The sequence below is a fragment of the Dromaius novaehollandiae genome, chromosome 28 (assembly GCF_036370855.1).
Source record: "Dromaius novaehollandiae isolate bDroNov1 chromosome 28, bDroNov1.hap1, whole genome shotgun sequence".
Lineage (NCBI taxonomy): Eukaryota > Metazoa > Chordata > Aves > Casuariiformes > Dromaiidae > Dromaius > Dromaius novaehollandiae.
The window spans coordinates 2,789,192-2,816,085 of NC_088125.1; the positions used below are offsets into that span (position 1 = coordinate 2,789,192).

At 67.8% G+C, this 26,894-nt stretch overlaps 1 protein-coding gene across 2 annotated transcripts; it reads right to left on the minus strand.

The window, feature by feature from the left end:
* Positions 1-364: 364 nt before the first annotated feature.
* On the minus strand, positions 365-20,201 carry PDE1B (phosphodiesterase 1B). Of its 2 annotated transcripts, none has more exons than XM_064498485.1 (15): positions 20,065-20,201; positions 8,753-8,866; positions 8,485-8,667; positions 6,450-6,516; positions 5,429-5,545; positions 5,142-5,282; positions 3,673-3,773; positions 2,882-3,007; positions 2,674-2,775; positions 2,003-2,123; positions 1,640-1,721; positions 1,389-1,515; positions 1,000-1,136; positions 644-758; positions 365-564 (listed from the first exon to the last, which is right to left on the minus strand). In XM_064498485.1, exons 1-14 carry the CDS (start codon positions 20,199-20,201, stop codon positions 661-663), a joined length of 1,653 nt encoding a protein of 550 aa, XP_064354555.1. In that variant the 3' UTR covers positions 365-564; positions 644-660. The 2 variants fall into 2 exon arrangements, with proteins under 2 accessions (XP_064354555.1, XP_064354556.1); XM_064498486.1 differs by lacking the exon at positions 20,065-20,201 and adding an exon at positions 10,916-11,040 and having other exon boundaries at positions 368-564.
* Between the last annotated feature and the right edge of the window lie 6,693 nt (positions 20,202-26,894).

The following is a 26,894-nucleotide window of genomic DNA, read 5'->3' on the forward strand; positions in this document are numbered from 1 at the left end:
AACAACCGCATGGGGACATTTGGGGACAAACCCACAGCAGCGAACCCAGGGCCGGTGCAATGGGAGCGGGGGGACAGGCTGGCCAGTCCTCTTGGGGTGACAGTTCCTCTGTCCTTCACCCGGCAGGGCCACGGTGGCCGTCCCCAGAGCCACCACCGTCCCCCCCCAAGCTTACTCCAGGGGGGTCCGACCCGGCCCCCAGCACCTCCTCGCCCCAGCGCACCCCGAGCATCCCGGCGCGGTGACAATAAGCTTCTTTAAAAAGCCGAGGGGGGCCAAACCCTGGCACGGAGGCACCGCCGGCGCGGCAGCGAGAGGGTGGGCATCACCTTGGCTGGCGGCGGCCAGCCGGCACGGGGCTGCGGGAACCGGGTGCCCGGGGGTCCCGGCGGCTCGGGGACCCCAGCCCGGACGGCCGGGGACGTCAGGGATGCTCTGGAGTCGGAGGTTGGCGTTAATTCTTGTATCGGCCGGGGCCCGGGCGGCTCCTTCCCTGCAAATGGTGCTGAACTCGATGGCATCGAAGACTTTGGACTAAACTGCATCGCTCGGTCGGGCGAGGACCTGCGGCCCGGAGGGGACAGTCAGGGCTGGGCCGTCCCGGCGGAGCCACCGGCGGGGCGGCCCTGGTCCCAGCGCCCACCTCGCTCCCTCCTCGGGCTATTCCACGTCGCCGTTGTGCTTGTGCCGGCTCCCGGGTGCCGGCGGCTCCTCCTCGCACGGCGGCAGCTCCTCGATGGACGTCTGGTTGGTGATTCCTGGTGGTGGGACACGGGGTTGGGGTGGGAGGGGGGTGCTCAACCCAGCCCCGTGCCCCACGGTGCCCCACGGAGACACACACACACACTCCCTACCCAGGGGCTGAGCCCTTCCCAACTCATCACACGCATGGGCTGCCCCATGTGCCGCCATCCTCTTGGGGCGGAGCTGAGCCACCGCCAGGGCTCTCCCGCACCCCGGACACCCGTGGGTCCCGTCCCCGGCAGCTCCGGCACCTACCGCTGGCCGCCCGCTCCTTCCACTTCTGCTTGTTCTCCTGGATGTACTTGGACCAGGTGGCGCGGAAGCTGGCCAGGTCCGCGTTGATGTCCCCCAGCTCCAGGTGCTCGTCCAGGGACGGCTGCCGCCACTGCGAGCTGCGGGGCGGCGAGTTCGGGGCAGGGCACCCCCGGGGCACCGGGCGCACGCGCCCACGCGCCAGGTCCCCGAATCGGTGGCTGCCCCCTAATCCCTCCGCCGAGGAGGAGCCCGGCCACCTCCAGCGCTTCCCACCCCATGCAGCGGCCCCGGGGCAGGACTAGGGGTGGGACCCAGGAGTCCGGGAGCGCGGGCACGTCCCCGCGGCCAGCGTCTGCCGCGTGCGGGCCGTCCCCGGCACGGTGCCCGACCTGGCTTGCTGGCTGCCCGCCGGGTTGCCCTTGGCTTTGGAGCCGTCCTCCGCGAGGGGCAGCACCATCTTCTCGGCCACGTCGGTCAGCACCGAGAAGGTGGGCTCCACGATGAAGTCGATGAAGCCTGCGGCGGCGGGGGGGGGGGACAGCGGCGTCAGGGGGTGACCGTGTCCCCCCCGCAACCCCGGCCGGCCCCGGGGGGCCGTGCACGGCGCGGGGGACGGGGACGGGCCCGCGGCACGGCTCACCGATCTGGGACTGGGCCACCAGCGTGGAGGTGCGGTCGCAGAGGGGCGAGAAGGGCAGGCCCAGCTCAGCCTCCTTGTCGCCCTGGCAAGGGAAAAAGGTCCCGGTAACCCGAGCCGGGTGGGACACGGGGCAGGGGAGCCCCGCGCGGCTCGGGGACATTGCGGGGGACACCACGGTGCTCACGGGGACCGGGCAGGGCTGCAGCACCCAACCACTGCAAACCTCCCTCGGGCACGCTGGGGACGTTACTGGGGTCTCCAGAGGCTGCATCCCGCTGGGGACCCAGGCGTCCGGGGCTCTCCGCCGCCTGCCCCAGGTCGCCCTGCTCAGCCGGAAGGGACCCAGGCATCCGGGAGACGTACCTGTCTGAAGAACTCCTCCATGAGGGCTTTGGTCCAGCGGCTGTGCACCGTCCACTGCTTGGTGGGGTGGCTGATGTCGGCGGCGTGCAGCAGCAGGGACAGCACCTTCGACTTATCGATCCTGGGGGACGGGGCAGGCGGTGAGGCGGGGACCGGCCCCGCTCGCCGCCCTGAACACGGCCCGGCCACGCAAGGTCACGCGCGTGCAAGCGGGCCCACGCGGGGAGGCTTCCCGGTCCCGCGTCCCTCGTCGCGGCCACGACGCTGGTAGAAGTCCTACCTGCAATTTCCTTGTGCGCACAAGCTTGTGCAAATGTGCGTGCACACACACGTGTGCACACAAATGCATAGACACACACACATATATATATTTGCACACGCGCCTGCCCTCACGAGCACATGTGCACACGGATGGACACACGCACATGCATTCACACGCATGTGCATAAGTGCAATGTGCACCCACACATGCTTCGCGCACACACACACACCTACAAACACACAGACATGGTGGTGCAAGCGTGCATAAACGTGCACACACACGTGTGCACTCACATGTGCAATGCACACCCATAAATGCACATGCCTGCGCATTGCACGAGAGCATGTGCACACACAAGCGCGTGTAGTTTTGCACACACGTGTGCACATCCCTCGTGCCCCGCACTCACCGCTCCAGCTGCTGCAAGGAGGTTTTCATGGACTTCACCTGCTGGAAGTGGCAGGACATGTCGGTGGCCAGAACCATCTCGATGACCAAGGCCCGCAGCTCCCTGCGCCGCGCGGAGAAACACGCGCCGTCACGGCCAGCTCCGCACCCTCCGCAGGGTGCCCGGGCTGGGGACAGGGAAGGGACGGCGGCGGGGACGGAGCCCTTACGCAAACTCGTCTTTGGTCAGGTTGACGAAGATGTTCATCTCGTCGTCTTGCATCATGCGGAAGACGGCGCTGATGTGGTGGTTCTCCAGCACCGAGCGGTCGTTGTAGAGGATGGCGCAGTCCGACCTGGGGCGAGAGGTGACGGCATGGCCCCGGCGCCCGGCCACCCCGCTCCGGCACCCGCCAACGGCACAGCACCCCTGGGACGGGGGGCCCTGGGTGGCCAAGGGCAGGCTGAGCCCCCCACAGGGGACACAAGTGGGGAGGTGTCCCCACAGTGCCAGCACATCTGTATCCCTGGCCATATTGGGGACCCCCAAGTGACCCCGTGGTGCAGCACATGTGGAGCCCTGGTTGTATTGGGCAGCCCCAGGTGTCCTGCATGTCCCCAAAGTGCTGCACATCTGCATTTGTGACCTCTTGGTGGCCTGCATGTCCCCATAGTTCCAGCACATCTGTATCCCTGGCCATAACGGTGACCCCCAAGTGTCCTACGTGTCCTCATGGTGCCACCACATCTGTTTTCCCAGCCATATGGGCAACCTGGGTGTCCCCACGGTGTCCGCACATCTGTATCCCCAGCCATATCGGTGGCCCTCAGGTGTCCTGCATGTCCCCACAGTGCCACCACCTGTGTATCCCCGGCCCTATGGGTGCACCCAAGGTGTCCTTGGTGTCCCCAGGGTGCCAGGTGGCCCTTCCACGCTCCTCGCTGTCCCACGTGTCCCCGTGGTGCCAGCGGCAGGTCCCCAGCGCCTCCCGCGTGGCCACGCCGTGCCACCTGCCCTCACTTGGTCTGGATGTGGAAGCTGTTGGTGGTGCCCGTGTGCTCGTAGTCATGGATGGCGGCGGCGAAGACGATGGCCAGGACCTCGATCTCCGTCAGGTAGTGCTGGGGGAGAGACGGGCGTCAGGGACAGCGGGCGCCCGGGGGGACAGGGACGGGCACCCCAGGGGGACACCGAGGAGCACCTCGGGGGGACAAGGCTGGGGACCCCGAGCGGGGACGGGGCTGGTCCAGGGGACGCTCAGCCTCGGGGCACCCCGCAGGTGGCCTGGAGCCGAAGGGGTGGGGGGTCACGTGTGGGGCTCGGCGCGCGTGTACGGCCACGCGTGACGGCGCGTGTGTCACCGCACAGCCGTGCACAACTGTCGGCTGTGTGCACAACCAGCCCATTGTGACCGCGTGTGTGTGCACGTGACAGGCGTGTGCGGGTGACAGGGTGTAAGACCCTCCACGCGTGCCCAGGCCCCACGGCAGCCCTGACCCGGGGTGATGGAGGTGCTGGGGGTCACCCCGGCTCCCGCCCCATCCCCATCCGCTCATCCCTACAGCGTTTCCATGGTGACAGCACGGTCGCTAGGTGGCGCCATCTCCGTGGCAACCAGCAACACCCAGACGCGCTGGACCGGCACCGGACACCGTTCCAGGGACTGGCACCGAACACCGTCCCAGGGACCGGCACCCAACACCGTTCCAGGGACCAGCACCGGACACCGTCCCGGGGACCAGCACCGGACACCGTCCCAGGGACCGGCACCGAACACCGTTCCAGGGACCAGCACCGAACATCATCCCAGGGACCGGCACCGAACACCGTCCCGGGGACCGGCACCGGACACCGTTCCAGGGACCGGCACCAGACACCGTCCCGGGGACCAGCACCGGACACCGTCCCAGGGACCGGCACCGGACACCGTCCCAGGGACCAGCACCGGACACCGTTCCAGGGACCGGCACCAGACACCGTCCCGGGGACCGGCACCGAACACCATCCCAGGGACCGGCACTGGGCACAGTTCCAGGGACCAGCACCGGACACCGTCCCGGGGACCGGCACCGAACACCGTTCCAGGGACCGGCACCAGACACCGTCTCGGGGACCGGCACCGAACACCGTCCCGGGGACCGGCACCGGACACCGTTCCAGGGACCAGCACCGGACACCGTTCCAGGGACCGGCACCAGACACCGTCCCAGGGACCAGCACCAGACACCGTCCCGGGGACCAGCACCGGACACCGTTCCAGGGACCGGCACCGAACACCATCCCAGGGACCGGTACCGGACACCGTTCCAGGGACCGGCACCGAACACCGTCCCAGGGACCGGCACCGGACACCGTCCCGGGGACCAGGACTGGGCCGCATCCTGGGCCCCATCCCAGGCCCCGGCACCAGGCATCATCCCGGACACAGGCCAAGCTCCGGGGACACCCAGAGCCACAGGCGCACCCGCGTCACCGCGACAGCCGCGTACCACCATGCCGGTGCGGAGCAGGAAGCAGTGCACGGTCTGGGTGACGTCGGCGGCGTGGATCTGGTTGTGGTAGGGGTTCTTGTACTTCCCGTAGCCGGCCTCCAGCGCGTCCAGCAAGGTCATGAGGAACACCGTGGGGATCTGCGCGCACAGGCGCACACGGTTGTGTGCACGGTCGTGCAGGCAAAGCCGGCGTGCGCTCGCTTTTGCACGCGCGGCCACGCACGCACTCGTGCACGCGCCCGCAGCGCCCGGGCCTGGGTGCGTGGTGGGCACCCCGGGCTCACCTTGAAGCGGCTGTTGAGGTTGTGTCGGGTGAAGAGCTCGAAGACGATGGTCCTCAGGGCGTGATCCTCCGTCACCCGGTTCAGCGCGAACACGTCGAAACACCACAGGTCGAGGCTCTGCGGAGAGAGCGGGCGGCAGCTACCCCGGCGCCAGGGCGGGCGGTGCCCGGCGGTGCCCAGTGACACCCAGTGACACCCAGTGACACCAGTAATGCCCAGCAATGCTCAGGGACACCCACTGGTGCCCGGCGACGCTCACAAATGCCTGGTGACACCGGCAATGCCCAGTGATGCCCAGTAATGCCCAGCGAAACCCAGCAAAGCCCCATGATGTCCAGTAATGCCCAGTGACGCCCAGAGATGCCCAGTAACGCCCAGTAAAGCCTGGAAATGCCCAGCGATGCCTGGTTATGCCCAGCGATGCCCAGTAAAGCCTGGCAATGCCCAGTGATGCCCAGTAACGCCCAGCAAAGCCCAGCAAAGCCCCATGATGTCCAGTAATGCCCAGTGACACCCAGAGATGCCCAGTAACGCCCAGTAAAGCCTGGAAATGCCCAGCAATGCCTGGTTATGCCCAGCAATGCCCAGTAAAGCCCGGCAACACCCAGCGGTTCCCAGCAATGCCCAGTGATGCCCAGCAATTCCCAGCAAACGGTGCCTGGCAATGCCCAGCGATGCCCAGTAAAGCCTGGCAATGCCCAGCAATGCCCAGAGATGCCCAGCAATGCCCCACGAGGCCCAAAAGTGCCCAGCGGTGCCTGGCGATGCCCAGTAATGCCCAGTAAAGCCTGGCAACACCCAACGGTTCCCAGCAATGCCCAGTGATGCCCAGCAAGGCCCAGCAGTGCCTGGAAATGCCCAGCAATGCCCAACGATGCCCAGCGCTGCCCAGCATGGCCTGGCAGCTCTGGGGGTGAAGGGGGTGGCAGTGCCTGCAGTGGGCCATGCCCAGCCGCCAGCGGGCCGGGTGCCAGGGGGCAGCCAGCCAGGGGTGGGTGGGGACGCCGGGGCCCCGCGGTACCTTCAGGCAGTTGAGGACCGAGGTGGAGTAGCTGGGCCCCACGGCCGTGTACGTCCGGCGAAACATCCTGCAAGGGAGGTGCGGGCTCAGGGCGCGTGCTGGGGCAGGGGGACTGGCACGGGTGCTGGGGGACCGACCCTGGGTGCTGGGGGGCTGAATCTAGGTCCCAGGGGACAGATCCTGGGTGCTGGGGGACAGGCAGGGGTGCTGGAGGGACCAACCCTGGGTCCTGGGGGGCTGACACCAGGTGCTAGGGGACAAAGTTGAGTGCTGGGAGACCGACCCTGGGTGCAAGGGGACAGACCCTGGGTGCCAGGGGACATCTGGGTGCCAGGGGTCAGACCCTCGGTGCTTGGGCACCAGCCCTGGGTGCTGGGGAACAGACACTGGCTGCCTGGGGACAGATGTGGGTGCTGGGGGACAGACTCTAGGTGCCAGGGGACCAACCCTCTGTGCTAGGGGACATCTGGGTGCCAGGGAACATCTGGGAGCCAGGGACCAGACCCTGGATGCCAGGGACACTTGGGTAGCAAGGGGCAAACCCTGGGAGCTAGGGGACCAACCTGGGCTGCTGGGGACAATCCCTGGGTGCCAGGGGACATCTGGGTGCCAGGGGACAGCCCCTGTGTCCTGGAGGACATCTGGGTGCTAGAGGACAGATCCTGGGTCCTGAGGGACATCTGTGTGCCAGGGAACATCTGGGTGCCAGGGGGACATGGGGGAGCCAGCAGACATCTGGGTGCCAGGAGACAGATCCTGGGTCCTGAGGGACATCTGGGTGCCAGAGGACAGACCCTGGGTGCTGGGGTGACATGGGGAGGCCAGGAGACATCTGGGTGCCATCCTAGGTCCTGGAGGACATCTGGGTGCCAGGGGACATCTGGGTGCCAAGGGAGAGCCCCTGGGTCCTGGAGGACATCTGGGTGCCAGAGGACAGACCCTAGGTCCTGAGGGACATCTGCGTGCCAGGGAACATCTGGGTGCCAGGGGGACATGGGGGGGCCAGGAGACATCTGGGTGCCAGGGGACAGATCCTGGGTCCTGAGGGACATCTGGGTGCCAGAGGACAGACCCTGGGTGCTGGGGCGACATGGGGAGGCCAGGAGACATCTGGGTGCCATCCTAGGTCCTGGAGGACATCTGGGTGCCAGGGGACATCTGGGTGCCAAGGGAGAGCCCCTGGGTCCTGGAGGACATCTGTGTGCCAGGGGACAGATCCTGGGTCCTGAGGGACATCTGGGTGCCAGAGGACAGACCCTGGGTGCTGGGGCGACATGGGGAGGCCAGGAGACATCTGGGTGCCATCCTAGGTCCTGGAGGACATCTGGGTGCCAGGGGACATCTGGGTGCCAAGGGAGAGCCCCTGGGTCCTGGAGGACATCTGGGTGCCAGAGGACAGACCCTAGGTCCTGAGGGACATCTGCGTGCCAGGGAACATCTGGGTGCCAGGGGGACATGGGGGGGCCAGGAGACATCTGGGTGCCAGGGGACAGATCCTGGGTCCTGAGGGACATCTGGGTGCCAGAGGACAGACCCTGGGTGCTGGGGCGACATGGGGAGGCCAGGAGACATCTGGGTGCCATCCTAGGTCCTGGAGGACATCTGGGTGCCAGGGGACATCTGGGTGCCAAGGGAGAGCCCCTGGGTCCTGGAGGACATCTGTGTGCCAGGGGACAGACCCTGGGTCCTGAGGGACATCTGGGTGCCAGAGGACAGACCCTGGGTGCTGGGGCGACATGGGGAGGCCAGGAGACATCTGGGTGCCATCCTAGGTCCTGGAGGACATCTGGGTGCCAGGGGACATCTGGGTGCCAAGGGAGAGCCCCTGGGTCCTGGAGGACATCTGTGTGCCAGAGGACAGATCCTGGGTCCTAAGGGACATCTGGGTGCCAGGGGACATCTGGGTGCCAGGAGACAGCCCCTGGGTTCTGGAAGACATCTGGGTGCCAGGGGACATCTGGGTGCCAGGGGCCACCACCACCCACCCCAGCACCCACCCCGCGTCCCCCCCCCTCGCCCCGCGCCACCCAGGCACCTCTCGACGAAGATGCCGGCCTGCACGGCGTGGACGATGCTGCGGAACTTGGGCTTCTCCTCGGAGCGGCGGCCCTTGGCCCGCGTCTGCTGCGTGAAGGTGGAGGCCAGCCAGTCGCGCACCTCCGAGGGCACCGCGTCCGAGCGCATCTCCTGCAGCTCGTCCTCCGTGTCCAGGATCTGCCTGCGGGAGGGAGCGCCGGGAGCGTCGGGAGCCTCGCGGGACCCCCCCGGCGCCGCCACCCCCGCGCTCCCCGCCGCCGCCGCACCTCGTCTCGTCGATGTAGACGGCCTCGAGCAGCGACGCCGTGTACTCCAGGTTCCTCTTGAGCTCCTCGATGTTCACCTCGCCCGTCTCCAGCTGCTTCACCATGTAGCGCAGCCTGCAAGGCACCCGGGCGCCGGCCTTGGCACGCTGGGGACGGCCCGGCTGGCAAGGGGGTGGGCGCCCGGGACACGTTGCACACGCGCGTGCGCCCTGCAAACACGCCGGCGGGCAGGGGTGCGCACCGGGGCACTTGCACGCGCGGCCCCGGACTTGTGTGTGCACGCGGGTAGCTGTGCTAGGTGCACCCGTGCCCAGGCTTTGCACACCCCCTGCACGCTGGTGCACACACGTGTGATGCTAGACACACGTGTGGCCCGTGCACACACATATGCACCTCCTGTGCACCCACGCAGGGGCTTGTGCACGTCCCCTGCACGCTTGTGCACACGCGCGATGCATGTACGAGCTGCGCACACATATGCACTTCCCGTGCACCCCCACAGAGGCTTGCACACGTCCTCTGCACGCTTGTGCATGCATGTGATGCTAGACACATGTATGGCCCGCACACGTATGCCCCTCCTGTGCATCCATGCAAAGGCTTGCACACATCTCTTGCACGCTCAAGCACACGTGTGATGCTAGACACACGTATGGCCCACGCACACATATGCACCTCCCCTGCACCCATGCAAATGCTTGCGCATGCCCCCTGCACGCTTGTGCACACGTGTGATGCTGGACACACGTATGACCTGCACACGCATATGCACCTCCCGTGCACCCACGCAGAGGCTTGCACACGTGCCCTGCACACTCGAGCGCACGTGTGATGCTAGACACACGTATGAGCTGCGCACACGTATGCACCTCCCATGTGCGCCCGCACACTGCATGAATGCACCTGGACACGTGTGCCCGCCACATGCACACGTATGTACATGTGTATACACACGCACGGTCACCCACACCGGGTGCACAAGCACCCAGCACCCGAGCCCCTTCAGCCAGAGCCCCCCTGCACCCAGAGCTCAGCACCCTGCACCCAGCACCCAGCACCCAGCACCACCCTGTGCCCGGAGCTCAGCACCCTGCACCTACGTACGCCCTGTTGCACCTGGCACTGAGCACCCCGCGCCCAGCGCCCTGCACCCAGCCTGCAACACCTCACACCCAGAGCTCAGCACCCTGCACCCAGCACCCTGCCCCGGCATCCGGATCCCAGCACCCTGCACCCAGAGCTCAGCACCCAAAAACGTCTATCCAGAGTTCGGCATCCTGCGCCCGGCATCAAACACCGCGCACTTGGCGCTGAGCACCCAGCACGTAACACCGTGCACCCAGAGCTCAGCACCCTGCACCCAGCACCCTGCACGCAACACCCTGCACCCAGAGCTCAGCACCCAAAAACGTCTATCCAGAGTTCGGCATCCTGCGCCCGGCACCAAACACCGCGCACTTGGCGCTGAGCACCCAGCACCCAACACCGTGCACCCAGAGCTCAGCACCCTGCACCCAGCACCCTGCCCCAACGTCCTGCACCCAGCACCCTGCACGCAACACCCTGCATCCAGAGCCCAGCACCCTGCACCCAGCACCCTGCCCCAACATCCTGCACCCAGCACCCTGCACGCAACACCCTGCACCCAGAGCCCAGCACCCTGCACCCAGCACGTAGCTCCCGGCACAGCACCCAGCACCCTACACTCTGCACGCAACACCCCGCGCGGGGCCTTTCACCCAGCACCCTGCGCCCAGAGCTGCCGGGCGGTCGGGGGCCTCGCCGGGAGCCCGGCCGCGGCGCCGAGCCAGCCGGTCGCTGCCAAGGCGATTGCAAAAGACGCCGAATTTTCCCTTTCGGCCCCCGAAACCGCCCGGGTTTGGAGGGCAAAGGCCGCCGGGGAGCAGGGCAGAGGGCCGAGCCCCCGGCGCGCTGGATCCGGCCCCGCGTCACCCGCCGTTGGGAAAGGGAGGGACACGGGGTGGGGGGGGGGGGCTCAGCACCCAGTGCCTCCCAGCATCACCCACCGGCTCCCCATGGCCGTGCCTCAGTTTCCCTCCCGCAAGCTGAGCTGCAAGGCGGAGGCACCCTGCCCCCCCCTCCGCCTTCACCCTCCCGGACTCCTGGGCCCCCTGCCCGCCATGGGGGGGGGGCAGCGCTTACCGGAGGATGGGACCCTGCAGGTGGGCCCGGCGCAGCGTCACCAGCCCGGCCATGGCGGGGGGACCCGGGGGCGCGAGGCACCCGGGAGCGTGGGAGCGCGGCGGCCCCCACCCGCCCGCCGAGCCCGGCCACCGCCGCGGCCCTCCCCGCCGCGGCCCTTGGCCACCCGCCCGCTCGCGACGCGGCCGAGGCCCAAGGTCCCTCGGCACGGGGACACGGCGGCCGTCTGGGTGCCGGCGGGGACACGGGGCGCCGTTGGCACGGGACTGCCCCGCTCGCAAAACGCGGGCGCACACGCGTGCGGGCACACACGTGTGCCCACGTAAACACGCGTGCACATAGGGGCCGGCCGACGTGCGTGCCCAAAGCTGCCTGTCTTGCGTGCACCACGCAGGCACACGTGCGTATCAGGCACATATCTACGCACTCGTGCACAGATGTGCTTGCCCGTGTGTGCACACGTGCAAATCTGCACCTACAGTGCATGCACACACATGCACGTGCGTATCATGCACGTATGTACGCACACAGACACAGATGTGCATGCACCACGTGTGCGCATGTGCAAATCTGCACATAAAGTGCGTGTACGCGTGTGCACACACATGCACATGAGCGTATCTTGCACACATACATTTACACGTGCACAGATGTGCATGCAACATGCGCACGCATGTGCAAATCCGCACCTACAGCGCATGCACACATGTGCGCACACATGCACGAGTGTATCATGCACATGAATAAGCACACATGCACAGATGTGCTTGCCCGTGTGTGCACACGTGCAAATCTGCACCTACAGTGCATGCACACGTGTGCACACGCATGCACATGGGCGTGTCATGCACATAGATAAGCACACATGCACAGATGTGCATGTGACGTGTGTGCACACGTGCAAATCTGCACCTACAGTGCATGCACACGTGCACACACATGCACATGGGTGTGTCATGCACATGTATATGCGCACAGGCAAAGATGTGCACACGCCATGTGTGCACATGTGCAAATCTGCATTTACAGTGCATGCACACACATGCACAGACATGCACATGGGCGTGTCATGCAGATACATATGTACACATGCACAGATGTGCATGCACCATGTGTGCACACGTGCAAATCTGAGCTTACAGTGCATGCACACGTGTGCACACATATGCACATGTGAATATCATGCACGTATATATGCACACGTGCACAGACGTGCATGCACCATGTGTGCACACGTGCAAATCTGCACCTACAGTGCATGCACACGTGCACATACATACACACAGGCGTGCACGGTACATGTATACCTACCCGCGTGTACATATATGCATGCACACACGTGCACGCCCACGCAGATTTGCACACACGCGTGCGTGCATGCACATTCCCACACGCGTGTGCACACACAGCGGCATGCAGCATGCACGCACAGCCACACTCCTGTGTGCACGCACACGTGCACGCCCGCACACGTGTCCGCAACACCGGCACGTACGCGCCCGAGGGTGCCGTACGTGGGCTCGGGCCCAGCCGCTGAGCTCCTCTCGCCGTCCCCCCCCCCCGCCACGGGCAAACCCTTCCCGTCTGGCACACGCGTGTGCCCGCAGCCGGCCGGCCCCCGGCCATCTGTCTGTCTGTCCGTGTGTCTGTCATCGCGCCGTGCGGGGGAGCGGAGGAGGCGGGCGGGAGCTGGGAAGAGGGGGGGGGAAAATCCCATCTGGATGCCTGGGAAAGCGCCGCCTTCGCAGCCATGTCTCCCGCCGCAGGCCGCCTTGCTCGCACGCCACCCGGCCCCGGCTGGCACGGCCGCGACGGGGCACGCGCGCTGCCCGCCGGAGCGTGGGACTCGCCCGGAGGCGCTAAAAACAGCTCCGGCTCGGAGCGGAAACGGCCACGGAGGGAGTTTTCCGGGCCGGAGCGGGCAGAGGCGGGTGCTGCGGATGTCACCCGCGGTGGGACATTTATCCCTGGCGCCCACCGCCAGCTCCGAGATGCAACCCAGGACCCATCGCTGCCCATCCCGGGAACCAACTGGGACCCGTCGCTGCCACCCTGGGTGCAAACCAGACCTGGTCCCATCACTTCCCACCCCAGGAACGAACCAGGTCCCATCGCTGCCACCCTGGGTGCCAGCCGGGACCCATCGTCGCCCACCCTGGGTGCAAATCAGGACCCATCATTGCCCACCCTGGGTGCAAACCAGACCTGGTCCCATCACTTCCCACCCCAGGAACAAACCAGGTCCCATCACTTCCCACCCTAGGAATGAACCGGGACCCATCGCTGCCACCATGGGCACAAACCAGACCTGGTCCCATCACTTCCCACCCCAGGAACGAACCAGCACCCATCGCTGCCACCCTGGGTGCCAGCCAGGACCCATCGTCACTCACCCTGGGTGCAAATCAGGACCCACCTTTGCCCACCCTGGGCACAAACCGGACCTGGTCCCATCACTTCCCACCCCAGGAACAAACCAGGTCCCATCACTTCCCACCCTAGGAACAAACTAGGTCCCATCACTGCCACTCTGGGTGCAAACCAGACCAGGTCCCATCACTTCCCACTCCGGGAACAAACCAGCACCCATCGTTGCCACCCTGGGTGCCAACTGGACCAGGTCCCATCACTTCCCACTCCGGGAACAAACCAGCACCCATCGTTGCCACCCTGGGTGCCAACTGGACCTGGTCCCATCACCACCTACCCCGGGAATGAACCGGGACCCATCGCTGCAGCCCTGGGCGCAAACCAGACCTGGTCCCATCACTTCCCACCCCAGGAACGAACTGGGACCCATCGCTGCAACCCTGGGTGCCAACCAGCACCCATCGCTGCCACCCTGGGTGCAAACTGGACCAGGTCCCATCACTTCCCACCCCAGGAACGAACCAGCACCCATCGCTGCCACCCTGGATGCAAACCGGACCAGGTCCCATCACTTCCCACTCCGGGAACAAACCAGCACCCATCGTTGCCACCCTGGGTGCCAACTGGACCTGGTCCCATCACCACCTACCGCGGGAATGAACTGGGACCCATCGCGGCTGCCCTGGGTGCAAACCAGACCAGGTCCCGCCACTTCCCACCCCAGGAACGAACCAGGACCCATCACTGCAAACCTGGGTGCCAACCAGCACCCATCGCTGCCACCCTGGGTGCAAACTGGACCAGGTCCCATCACTTCCCACCCCAGGAACGAACCAGGACCCATCACTGCAACCCTGGGTGCCAACCAGCACCCATCGCTGCCACCCTGGGTGCAAACCGGACCAGGTCCCATCGCCACCCACTGCAGGAATGAACCGGGACCCATCGCCGCAGCGCCGCGGTCCCCGGGCACGGCGCCCGGCTCGTCCGCAGGGACATCCCCAACGTAATCAGGCAGTTATTAAAAGGAATCAAGCCGGAGCTGGGCAGCGGCCGCTTCCTGCCGGCTCCTCCGGCCGGCCGCCGCCTGGCAGCCCTCCGCCTCGTTAGCGCTAATGAGAGCTGTCAGCCGGGGTGCAAGAAACCCACCGCGGCGCTTCGTTAGCGGCGGCGGCGCCGGGGCGATGCCGCTGCCGGGCTCGTGGCGGGCGATCGGCCGGGGCCGTGCGTGGTTGTGCGGAGCCGTGCGAGGCCGTGCAAGTCCCCGTGGGGCCGTGCGTGGTTGTGCGGGGCTGTGCATGGTTGTGCAAGGCCGTGCAAGTCCCCTTGGGGCCGTGCGTGGTTGTGCGGGGCTGTGCATGGTTGTGCAAGGCCGTGCAAGTCCCCTTGGGGCCGTGCGTGGTTGTGCGGGGCTGTGCATGGTTGTGCAAGGCCGTGCAAGGTCGTGCGAGGCGGTGCAAGTCCCCGTGGGGCTGTGCATGGTTGTGCAGGGCTGTGCATGGTTGTGCAAGGCCGTGCAAGGCCGTGCGAGGCGGTGCAAGTCCCTGTGGGGCCGTGCATGGTTGTGCGGGGCTGTGCGAGGCCGTGCAAGTCCCCGTGGGGCCGTGCATGGTTGTGCGGGGCTGTGCATGGTTGTGCAAGGCCGTGCAAGGCCGTGCGAGGCGGTGCAAGTCCCTGTGGGGCCGTGCATGGTTGTGCGGGGCTGTGCATGATTGTGCAAGGCCGTGCAAGGTCGTGCAAGGCCGTGCAAGTCCCTGTGGGGCCGTGCATGGTTGTGCAGGGCTGTGCATGGTTGTGCAAGGCCGTGCAAGGCCGTGCAAGTCCCCGTGGGGCCGTGCATGGTTGTGCGGGGCTGTGCATGGTTGTGCAAGGCCGTGCAAGGTCGTGCAAGGCCGTGCAAGTCCCCGTGGGGCCGTACATGGTTGTGCGGGGCTGTGCAGGGCTGTGAAAGGCTGTGCAAGGCCGTGCAAGGTCGTGCAAGGCCGTGCAAGTCCCCGTGGGGCCGTGCGTGGTTGTGCAGGGCTGTGCATGGTTGTGCAAGGCCGTGCAAGGTCGTGCAAGGCCGTGCAAGTCCCTGTGGGGCCGTGCATGGTTGTGCGGGGCTGTGCATGGTTGTGCAAGGCCGTGCAAGGTCGTGCAAGGCCGTGCAAGTCCCCGTGGGGCCGTGCATGGTTGTGCAGGGCTGTGCATGGTTGTGCAAGGCCGTGCAAGGCCGTGCAAGGCCGTGCAAGTCCCCGTGGGGCCGTGCATGGCCGTGCAGGGTCACGCGAGGCCGTGCTCGGCCGCACGGGTCTGTGCGTGGCCGTGCACGACGGCGCAGGGCCGTGCAGGCTCGTGCAAGGCCGTGCAACGCTGTACAAGTCAATGCAAGGCTGTGCAAGGCCAGGCAGATCCGTGCAACGCCGTGCAAGGCCGTGCAAGGCCAGGCGGGTCCCTGCAAGGCCAGGCAGGTCCGTGCAAGGCCGGACGGGTCCGTGCAAGGCCGTGCAAAGCTGTGCAAGGCCAGGCAGGTCCGTGCAAGGCCGTGCAAGGCCGGACGGGTCCATACGTGCACGTCCCAGCCCTGAGGCAGCGTCACGAGCCCTGGGCCGGCGCCGGGGCAGCAGAGGCCGTGGGACCGCTCGGGTGCAGGTCTGCTGGGACGGGAAAAGGTTTCCCGGCTGGAAATTTCTCCGGGAAGGATGCCGGCATGGGGGGGGGCGGGGAGCTGCGGTTAGTCATCGCCGCTGCTCCCAATATCCCGACTCCTTCCCGGAGGCCGGAGAAGCAGCAGCGCCGCGCCGGCCCCCAGCTGCGGCCAGGGGCGAAGCCACCGCAAAAATGAGCCACGATAAAACCCCCCGGCGCAGAACGGGAGCAAATCGGAGCAGCACCGGCACGAATCCCGCCCGGAGCTCCCCGACGGCTCGGGGCCGGCACAGAAACGGCGATGCCGACTGGGCCGAGGGGCGATTTCCCCCCTCCGCGGGTTTTTTCCTGCCCTTCGGTGAAGACCTCGGATTTAACCCCCCGGCACCGACCCCAAGGAGCAAGGCGCTGCGGGCAGGGAGATCTGCTCAGCGCCGGTTTTGCCCCAAACGGCCCCAAAACAGCGACGGGGTGCAAGGGACCCAGGCGTCCCGCGTGGCGGGGGGGGTTTCCACCCCCCGCTTCTTGCAGCCTGGCACCCGTCCGCCTTCTAATGGCATTAAAAGCCTTATTAGCTTCCTCCCCCGGGCTCGCCGCGGCGTGCGAAGGCACGGAGCGGGTTTGGAGCGTGCATGGAGTGTGCACGGAGCGGGCACGGAGCGTGCATGGAGTGTGCACGGAGCGGGCATGGAGTGTGCATGGAGTGTGCATGGAGCGTGCACGGAGCGGGCAAGAAGCGTGCATGGAGTGTGCACGGAGTGTGCACGGAGCGGGCATGGAGTGTGCATGGAGTGTGCATGGAGCGTGCACGCCCACGAAAGGACCCACGTGCACACCCACGGAGGCATCCACGTGCACACCCACAGACACACACACGTGCACACTCATGAAGGGACCCACGTGCACACCCACGAAGGGACCCACGTGCACACCCATGGAGGGACCCGCGTGCACACTCATGAAGGGACTCGCACACACCCATGAAAGGACCCACGTGCACACCCACGGAGGCGTCCACGTGCACACCCACGGACACACGCACGTGCACACCCATGGAGGCATCTGCGTGCACTCTCACGGAGGGACCCATGTGCACACCCATGAAAGGACCCCCGTGCGCACCCATGGAGGCACCCAGGTGCACGCCCACAAAGGGACCCGCGTGCACACCCACGGAGGCATCCACGTGCACACCCACGGACACACGCACGTGCACACCCACGAAGGGACCCACGTGCACGCCCATGAAAGGACCCACGTGCACACCCACAAAAGGACCCACGTGCACACCCACAAAGGGACCCATGTGCACGCCCACGGAGGCATCCACGTGCACACCCATGGAGGGACCCGCGTGCACACTCATGAAGGGACTCGCGCACACCCATGAAAGGACCCACATGCACACCCACGGAGGCATCCACGTGCACACCCACGGACACACGCACGTGCACACCCACGAAGGGACCCATGTGCACACCCACGAAGGGACCCACGTGCACACCCACAAAAGGACCCACGTGCACGCCCATGAAGGCATCCACGTGCACACCCATGGAGGGACCCGCGTGCACACTCATGAAGGGACTCGCACACACCCATGAAAGGACCCACGTGCACACCCACGGAGGCATCCACGTGCGCACCCACGGACACACGCACGTGCACACCCATGAAGGGACCCACGTGCACACCCACGAAGGGACCCACATGCACACCCATGGAGGCACCCGCGTGCATGCGCAGGGAGACAGGCGTGTGCACACCCACAAAGGGACCTGCGTGCACACCCACGACGGCACCCACATGCACACCCACGGAGACAGGTGCGTGCACAGCCACGGAGGCACCTGCATGCACACCCACAGAGACACCCACGTGCACGCCCACGGAGGGACCTGCGTGCACACCCGTGAAGGGACCCACGTGCACGCCCACGGAGGCAGCCGTGTGCACGCCCAGGGAGACACGTGTGTGCACACCCATGGAGGCATCCGCGTGCACGCCCACAAAGGGACCCGCGTGCACGCTCATGAAGCGACCCACGTGCACGCCCACGAAGGGACCCACGTGCACACCCACGGAGGCACCCGTGTGCACACCCACGGAGACACCCGCGTGCACGCCCGGGTGTGCAAGCCCGCGGCGGGGCTGCAAAGCAGGACGCACCGCCGAGTTTCAGCGCGTCGCGCTCTGCCCACTCGCACACCCGCCTCCCGCTCCGGAGCAGGGCCCCCGCCACCGCTCAGCCCCTGGGGGCCACCCATGGGTGCCCCCCACCCTGCTTAGGGGCCAAAGGGGGGGGTCGCACCGGGCGCTGAGCTCGCTGGTGAGCGTGACCTTGGCACCTCCTTCCCCTGCGCCGGGTGCTCTCGTTCGGCAGCGGGGACGGAGGGACGGCAGCGGGTGACACCAGCACCCATGGGACAGCGGCGGGTGGCACCAGCACCCATGGGCCCCCCCTTGTCCCCCCCGCCAAGGATGTGCAAAAGCGGGTGCATCGCCCCGTCCCGCGAAGCCACCCAGCACCCACCGGCACCCCCAGGGCCACCGAAGCACCCCATGGGCACCCACAGCCCCCCACCACCACGCCAGGGCTTGCAGGTGCCCCCCACCCAAAGGGGAGTGGGTGCACGCCGAGGTCAGCCCCCCCCGGGGGTCTGGGGGGGGCTATGGGGTGCTCTGAATGGGCGGGATGGGGGTGAGCACTCGGGGGGGGCCCAGGGGCTGCAGTGGGGTCCCGGGGGGGTCCTGGATGGGTGCTCGAGGGGCACCCATAGGTCCTGGGGGGGCAGCCAGGACGTCCTGGGGGGGGTCCCGGGGGGTGCTGCCGGGGGTGGGGGGCAGGGTGCAATGCCCGGAGGGTCTGGAGGGGCCGGGGGGTGGGGGCCAGGTTGGGGTGGGGGGTTCCGGGTGGGTGGGGGGTCCTGGAGGGGTCCCAGGGGGGCCCTGGTTCAGTGGGGTCCTGGCTAGGAGATCCTGGGTGGGGTGGGGGTGTCTAGGGAGGGGGGGTCCCAGAGGGGGTCTGGGGGGATCCCAGTTGGGTGGAGGGTCCTGGTTGGGCAGTCTTGGGGGGGTCCTGGGGGAGGGGTCCTGGTTGGGGTGGGGGGTCCTGGGGGAGGGGGTCCTGGGTGGGGGTCCTGGGGGTCGGTCCCAGTTGGGGTCAGGGGTCCTGTTTGGGGTGGGGGGGTCCTAAGTGGGGGGGGTCCCGGTTGAAGGTGGCCCCAGAGTGCGGGTCCCAGCTGGGGTCAGGGGTCCTGGTTGGGGTCGGGGGTCCTGGGGGGTCCTGGTTGGGGGGGGTCCTAGTTGGGGTCGGGGGTCCTGGTTGGGGTGAAGGGATTCCGGGGGGGGGGGTGTCTCTTTTGGGGAGGGTGTTCTGGGGAGGGGGCCCGGGGGGGGCCCGGGAGGGTCCTGGTTGAGGGGTCCCGGGGGGGTCCCGGCTGGAGGGGGTCCCTGTTGGGGTCGGGGGTCCTGGTTGGGGTGGGGGGTTGCCGGGGGGGGTCCCGGTTGGGGGAGGGTCCTGGTGAGGGGGTCCCGGTTGGGGTGGTGTGGTCCCAGGGAGGGTCCCGGGATGGGGGGGTCCAAGGGGGGGCTCGGGAGGGGGGGTCCCTGTTGGGATGGGAGTCCAAGGGGGGTCCCGGGGGGGGGGCCCCGGTTGGGGGAGGGGGTTCCGAGAGGGGGTCCCGGTTGGGATGGGAGGGTCTCGGAGGGGTCCCGGGGGGGGGTCCCGGCTGGGGTGGTGGGTCCAAGGGGAGGGTCCCGGAGGGGGTCCTGGTTGGGGGGTCCAAGGGGGGGATCCCGAGTGGGGTCCTGGTTGGAGGGAGGGTCCGGGGGGAGGGTCCCGCTTGGGGGGGGGTCCCGGGGGGGTCCCGGGGAGGGGATCCCGGCTGGGTTGGGGGGTCTCGGGGGGGAGGGTCCGGGGGGGGGTCCCGGTTGGGGGGGGGTCCCGGGGGGGTCCCGGGCAGGGGATCCCGGCTGGGTTGGGGGGTCTCGGGGGGGAGGGTCCGGGGGGGGTCCCGGTTGGGGGGGGGTCCCGGGGGGGTCCCGGGCAGGGGATCCCGGCTGGGTTGGGGGGTCTCGTGGGAGGCGTCCCGGGGGGGGTCCCTGTTGGGGAGGGGTCCCGGGGGGGTCCCGGGGGGGGGGTCACTCACAGCGCCCGCAGCTTGATCCAGATCTTCTTGCTGGGGGCGGAGCGCAGCTCCAGCGGCGAGGGGCAGCCGCCGGCCGGCTCCAGCCCCCCCCGGGCGCGCCCGGCCTCCGGCCCCGGGGGGCTCCGCGGCGCCTCCATGGCCCTGCGGCGGCCCCGGCCCGTGAGCCCCGGCCGCCGCCCGCCGCCCCCCGCCGCTGCCCGGCGGCTGCGCAGGCGGCGGAGGAGCTAAAATGGCATCGCGGGCCCGGGGGGGGACAACGGGCCCGGTTGGGGGGGGGGGGGGGGGGACGACGGGCCCCGGGCCCGGGGATGCTCCGCGCTCCTACCGGGGATGCGCGGCCGGGAAGCGCCCTGCGCGCTGCTGCCGCTGCTGCCGCTGCTGCCGGTGCTGCTGCCGGTGCTGCCGCTGCTGCCGCTGCTGCTGCCGGTGCTGCTGCCGGTGCTGCTGCTGCCGCTGCTGCTGCTGCCGGTGCTGCTGCCGGTGCTGCTTCTGCTCCCGGTGCTGCTGCTGCTCCGGTGCTGCCGGTGCTGGTACTGCGCTGCTCCCGGTGCTGCTGCTCCGGTGTTGCCGGCGCTGTCGGTGCTGCTGCTGCCGGTGCTGCTACTGCTGCCGGTGCTGCTGCTGCTGCCGGTGCTGCCGGTGCTGCTGGTCCCGCTGCTCCCGGTGCTGCCGGTGCTGCTGCTGCCCCGGTGCTGCCGGTGCTGCTGGTCCCGCTGCTCCCGGTGCCCCGGTGCTGCTGCTGCTCCCGGTGCCGCTGCTCCCGGTGCCGCTGCTCCCGGTGCTGCCGCTGCTCCCGGTGCTGCCGGTGCCCCGGTGCCGCCGGCTCTGCCCCCGCCGCGGCGCCGCTCTCCGAGGCACCGGAGCTTCGCCGCTACTTTGCCCGAGGCGGCAGCGCGGAGGGGCGGGGGGGGGAGCCGGGGGCGGGGGCCCGGACACCGGGGCCCGCCCAGCCGCGGCCCCGCTCCTGGGGGGGACAGTGCTGGGGGTGACAGTGCTGGGGGCGACAGCCCGGGGGTGACAGCCCCGGGGGGAGGGGGGACAGACCTGGGGGTGACAGTGCTGGGGGTGACAGCCCCGGGGGGGGGGGACAGACCTGGGGGTGACAGCCCGGGGGTTACAGTCCCGGGGGGAGGGACAGACCTGGGGGTGACAGTGCTGGGGGTGACAGCCCCGGGGGGAGGGACAGACCTGGGGGTGACAGCCCGGGGGTGACAGTCCTGGGGGTGAGGGACAGTCCTGGGGGCAATAGCCCGGGGGGGGCAGCCTGGGGGGGGGACAGACCTGGGGGTGACAGCCCCGGGGGGGGGGGGACAGACCTGGGAGTGACAGTCCTGGGGTGACAGTCCTGGAGGGGGACAGACCTGGGGGGGAGACAGCCCGGGGGGGGCAGCCTGGGGGTGACAGCCTGGGGGGGTGACAGCCCCTTCACTGGCTGCCCCGACCCCGGGGGCTCTGGGGCTGCAGGGGGGGCCAGTGCCCCAGGACCCCCATCGGGGCTGTGGGAGGGGACACGTGCCCCAGGACCCCTAAGGTGCTATGGGGGGGACATGTGTCCCTGACCCCTAAGGTGCTATGGGGGGGCGGGGCGCTTTCAGGTGTCCCGGGACTCTCTAAGGGACGACAGGGGACAGGTGCCCCGCGACCCAGAAGTGTCCATGGGGCCTTCAGGTGGCCCAGCCCCCCAAAGGGGCTTGCACCACCACGGGGCCTCGGTCACAGGCCATGTCCCACCGCGTGGCCTTGTCCACACGTCTTGCACCACCACGGGCCCGTGCCATCCCCTGCCCCGTGGCCCCGTGCACCCCCCGCCCTGAGCCCCCCCGCTGCACCCCACATCCCAGCCGGGTCCCAGCGCGGTGGCCACGCGGGGACACCGGGTGGGCGGCCACCCCTCCCGGGCACCCCGGGGTGCCGAGGCTCCGCACTAACCCCTGCGGGGGGGCCGGGGCCCCCGCGTTGACGCGCACCGCCCGCGCCGTGCCGCGGCCCCCGGGGAATATTAACGAGGCCTTACGTAACGCCGTAGGCGTGCGGCACACGGCAGCGCCCGCGGGGCGGCACGGGGGCCCCCCCAGGGCGTAGCACCCTGCCCGGCCCCGGGGTGCTGCCGGGGGGGTCCAGGGCAGCGGGACCCCGGGGACCCCGGCGCGGCGGTGGCCCTGCGCCCGCTGGGGGCGTTTCGGGGTGTCCCGGGCCTTTTCGGGGGGCTCTGAGGTGGCGGGGAACAGGGTTGAGCCCTGGGGGTGGCTTTGGTACTGGGGTGCCTGGGACGGTGCAGCGATTTGCACGAGGACGAAGCACTGATTTGCACAAGGACGGTGCACTGATTGCCATGAGGACGGTGCGGTGATTTGCACAAGGATGGTGCACTGATTTGCACGAGGATAGTGCACGGATTTGCGTGAGGACGGTGCACCAATTTGCACAAGGATGGTGCACTGATTCGCACGAGGACGGTGCACTGATTCCCATGGGGATGGTGCACTGATTGGCACGAGGACGGTGCAGTGATTTGCACGAGGACGAAGCACTGATTCGCACAAGGATGGTGCACTAATTCGCATGAGGATGGTGCAGTGATTTGCACCAGGACGGTGCACTGATTCCCATGGGGATGGTGCACTGATTGCCATGAGGACAGTGCGGTGATTTGCACGAGGATGGTGCACGGATTTGCATGAGGACGGTGCGGTGATTTGCACGAGGATGGTGCACGGATTTGCATGAGGACTGTGCACCAGTTTGCACGAGGATGGTGCACTGATTCGCATGAGGACGGTGCACTGATTCGCATGATGGTGCAGTGATTTGCACAAGGCTGGTGCACTGATTCCCATGGGGACGGTGCACTGATTCCCATGGGGATGGTGCACTGATTGCCACGAGGACAGTGCAGTGATTTGCACAAGGACAGTGCACCGATTTGCACGAGGACGGTGCACCAATTTGCACCAGGATGGTGCACTGCTTCGCGTGAGGACGGTGCAGTGATTTGCACAAGGACAGTGCACTGATTTGCACAAGGACCGTGCACTGATTCGCACGGGAACAGTGCACTGATTCCCACGAGGATGCTTCAGGGATTCGCATGGGGACAGCAGGGCGATTCGCACAACGATGGTGCAATGGTTTGCACAAGGACGGTGCACCGATTCCCACGAGGACGGTGCAGTGATTCGCACGAGGACGGTGCACTGATTCGCACGAGGACATTGCGCTGATTCGCACGAGGACATCGCGCTGATTCGCACGGGGACATCGCGCTGATTCGCACGGGGACGTCGCCCTGACTCGCCCGAGGGCCCCCGTCGCCGGCCGGCGCGGGGGGAGCGGACGCGGCACGAGGCACCGCCGCGCTGCCGGCCGGGAGCATCAGCAGCTCGTTATTGCTTAATATCATGATTGATGACGGCGAAAACAGCCGCTTGCAGCAAGCCGGGATAATAACCGCGCGCCGGGCGCTAATTCGGCGGCGCGGGGAGGCCGGCGGCCCGGCGGCAGCGCGGGGGCGGATTGGGGAACGTGGCGGGGGGGCTGCTCCCCGCGCCCGAGCATCCGCCGAGCCCAGGACGCCTGGGCCCCGTCGGTCGGGGGGGGGCACGTGGCGATTTGCCGGCGGCTCCCCGTGGCTTCGCGCCTCGGTTTCCCTATCCGTGAGTCGAGGATGCTCCGAGCTGCCCCATAAAGCCAGGAGCGATTTATTGGGGGGGGCCGCCGACAGCGCGCGGAAGAGGCAGCGGCTTTAATTAAAGCGGATAAATCCTGCCGGCAGCCCCCCGCCGCCGACCCCCCCAAGCACCCAGCACCTCCCAACCATCCTCCACGTCTCCCGTCCCCCCCCCGGTGCCTCCCGCATCCCTAACAGACCCGGGGGCCCCCATTTTCCTGCTTTTTCCGGCATTTCTCCCGTTATTTCTGCCGGTGACACGGGGCCGGGTGGGGAACGTGGCTCCGGGGGCAGCGAGGGGCTCGGGGAGGGGCCCAGGGGGCCGGGGCAGCGCCGGGCCGGGCCGCTCAGCACCACGAGTCGCACAGAGCCGCCGGGGAGAAACCCGTCCGGTGAGCGAGGCGGCGGCGCGGAGCTGCGGAGGTGACACGGGGCACGACGGGGGGACGGGGCCGTGCAAGGGGACCAGATCGGTGCAAGGGGACGTTGTGGGTGCAAGGGGACCGGATCGGTGCAAGGGGACCAGATCGGTGCAAGGGGACCGGATCGGTGCAAGGGGACAGTGTGGGTGCAAGGGGACCAGTTTGGTGCAAGGGGACCAGTTTGGTGCAAGGGGACAGTGTAGGTGCAAGGGGACCGGGGCCGTGCAAGGGGACCAGATCGGTGCAAGGGGACAGTGTGGGTACAAGGGGACCGGGCAGTGCAAGGGGACCATATCGGTGCAAGGGGATGGTGTAGGTGCAAGGGGATCAGGGTAGTGCAAGGGGACAGTGTGGGTGCAAGGGGACAGTGTGGGTGCAAGGGGACCAGTTTGGTGCAAGGGGACCAGTTTGGTGCAAGGGGACAGTGTAGGTGCAAGGGGACCGGGGCTGTGCAAGGGGACCAGATCGGTGCAAGGGGACAGTGTGGGTGCAAGGGGACTGGATCAGTGCAAGGGGACCAGATCGGTGCAAGGGGATGGTGTAGGTGCAAGGGGATCAGGGTAGTGCAAGGGGACAGTGTGGGTGCAAGGGGACAGTGTGGGTGCAAGGGGACCAGTTTGGTGCAAGGGGACAGTGTGGGTGCAAGGGGACCGGGCAGTGCAAGAGGGCCAGATCGGTGCAAGGGGACAGTGTGCGTGCAAGGGGACCGGGCAGTGCAAGGGGACCAGATTGGTGCAAGGGGACAGTGTGGGTGCAAGGGGACCGGGGCAGTGCAAGGGGACCAGATCGGTGCAAGGGGACAGTGTGGGTACAAGGGGACTGGATCAGTGCAAGGGGACCAGATCGGTGCAAGGGGATGGTGTAGGTGCAAGGGGATCAGGGTAGTGCAAGGGGACAGTGTGGGTGCAAGGGGACAGTGTGGGTGCAAGGGGACCAGTTTGGTGCAAGGGGACCAGTTTGGTGCAAGGGGACAGTGTGGGTGCAAGGGGACCAGTTTGGTGCAAGGGGACCAGTTTGGTGCAAGGGGACAGTGTAGGTGCAAGGGGACCGGGGCTGTGCAAGGGGACCAGATCGGTGCAAGGGGACAGTGTGGGTGCAAGGGGACCGGGCAGTGCAAGAGGGCCAGATCGGTGCAAGGGGACGGTGTAGGTGCAAGGGGACCGGGCAGTGCAAGGGGACCGGATCGGTGCAAGGGAATGATGTGCGTGCAAGGGGACCGGGCAGTGCAAGGGGACCAGATTGGTGCAAGGGGACAGTGTGGGTGCAAGGGGACCGGGGCAGTGCAAGGGGACCGGATCAGTGCAAGGGGACAGTGTGGCTGCAAGGGGACCGGGCAGTGCAAGGGGACCGGATCAGTGCAAGGGGACAGTGTGGCTGCAAGGGGACTGAAGCAGTGCAAGGGGATTGGATCGGTGCAAGGGGACCGGATCGGTGGAAGGGGACCAGGGTGGTGCAAGGGGACAGTGTGGGTGCAAGGGGACAGGATCGGTGCAAGGGGATGGCGTGGGTGCAAGGGGACCAGATCAGTGCAAGGGAATGGTGTGCGTGCAAGGGGACCGGGCAGTGCAAGGGGACCAGATTGGTGCAAGGGGACAATGTGGGTGCAAGGGGACCAGACTGACGCAAGGGGACCGGACCTGTGCAAGGGTATGATATGGGTGCAAAGGGACCGGACTGGTACAAGGGGACCAGATTGGTGCAAGGGGACGGTGTGGGTGCAACGGGACTGGGGCAGTGCAAGGGCACTGGGGTGGTGCAAGGGGACAGCGTGGGTGCAAGGGGACCGGATCGGTGGAAGGGGACCGGGTCGGTGCAAGGGGACAGTGTGGGTGCAAGGGGACGGTGTGGGTGCAAGGGGACCGGGGCAGTGCAAGGGGACCGGGCAGTGCAAGGGGACCGGATCAGTGCAAGGGGACAGTGTGGCTGCAAGGGGACTGAAGCAGTGCAAGGGGATTGGATCGGTGCAAGGGGACCGGATCGGTGCAGGGGGACAGTGTGGGTGCAAGGGGACAGTGTGGGTGCAAGGGGACAGGATCGGTGCAAGGGGATGGCGTGGGTGCAAGGGGACCGGACTGGGGTCAGTGCAAGGGACCAGGACGGTGCAAGAGGCCCGGATCGGTGCAAGGAGACCAAGTCAGCAGGAGGCACCAGCTTTATGCGAGGGCACCAGGTCGGTGCAGGGGCACCAGGGTTGGCGCGAAGGGACAATGCTAGTGCAAGGGGACCGGGGTCTGTGCAAGGGGACCAGCTCGGTGCAAAGGGACAGATCGGTGCAAGGGGACTCAGTCAGCGCGAGGGCACCAGCGTCGGTGCGAGGGGACCGGATCCGTTCGAGAAGATCCCCGGCACGGGATGTGGGACGGGCTGGGTGCAAGGAGACCAGATGGGTGCAAGGAGGCCGGCTCACTGCGAGGGTGCCGGATGGGCACAAGGGCACCGGATGGGTGCGAGGGTGCTGGGTGGGTGCTGGATGGGCGCGAGGGTGCCGGGTGGGTGCGAGGGTGCCGGATGGGCGCGCGGGTGCCAGGTGGGTGCGAGGGTGCCGGGTGGGTGTGAGGGTGCCGGGTGGGCGTGAGGGTGCTGGGTGGGTGCCGGATGGGCGCGCGGGTGCCAGGTGGGTGCGAGGGTGCCGGGTGGATGCTGGATGGGTGCGAGGGTGCTGGGTGGGTGCCGGCTGGGTGCAAGGGTGCCGGATGGGTGCGAGGGTGCCGGGTGGGTGTGAAGGTGCCAGGTGGGTGCCC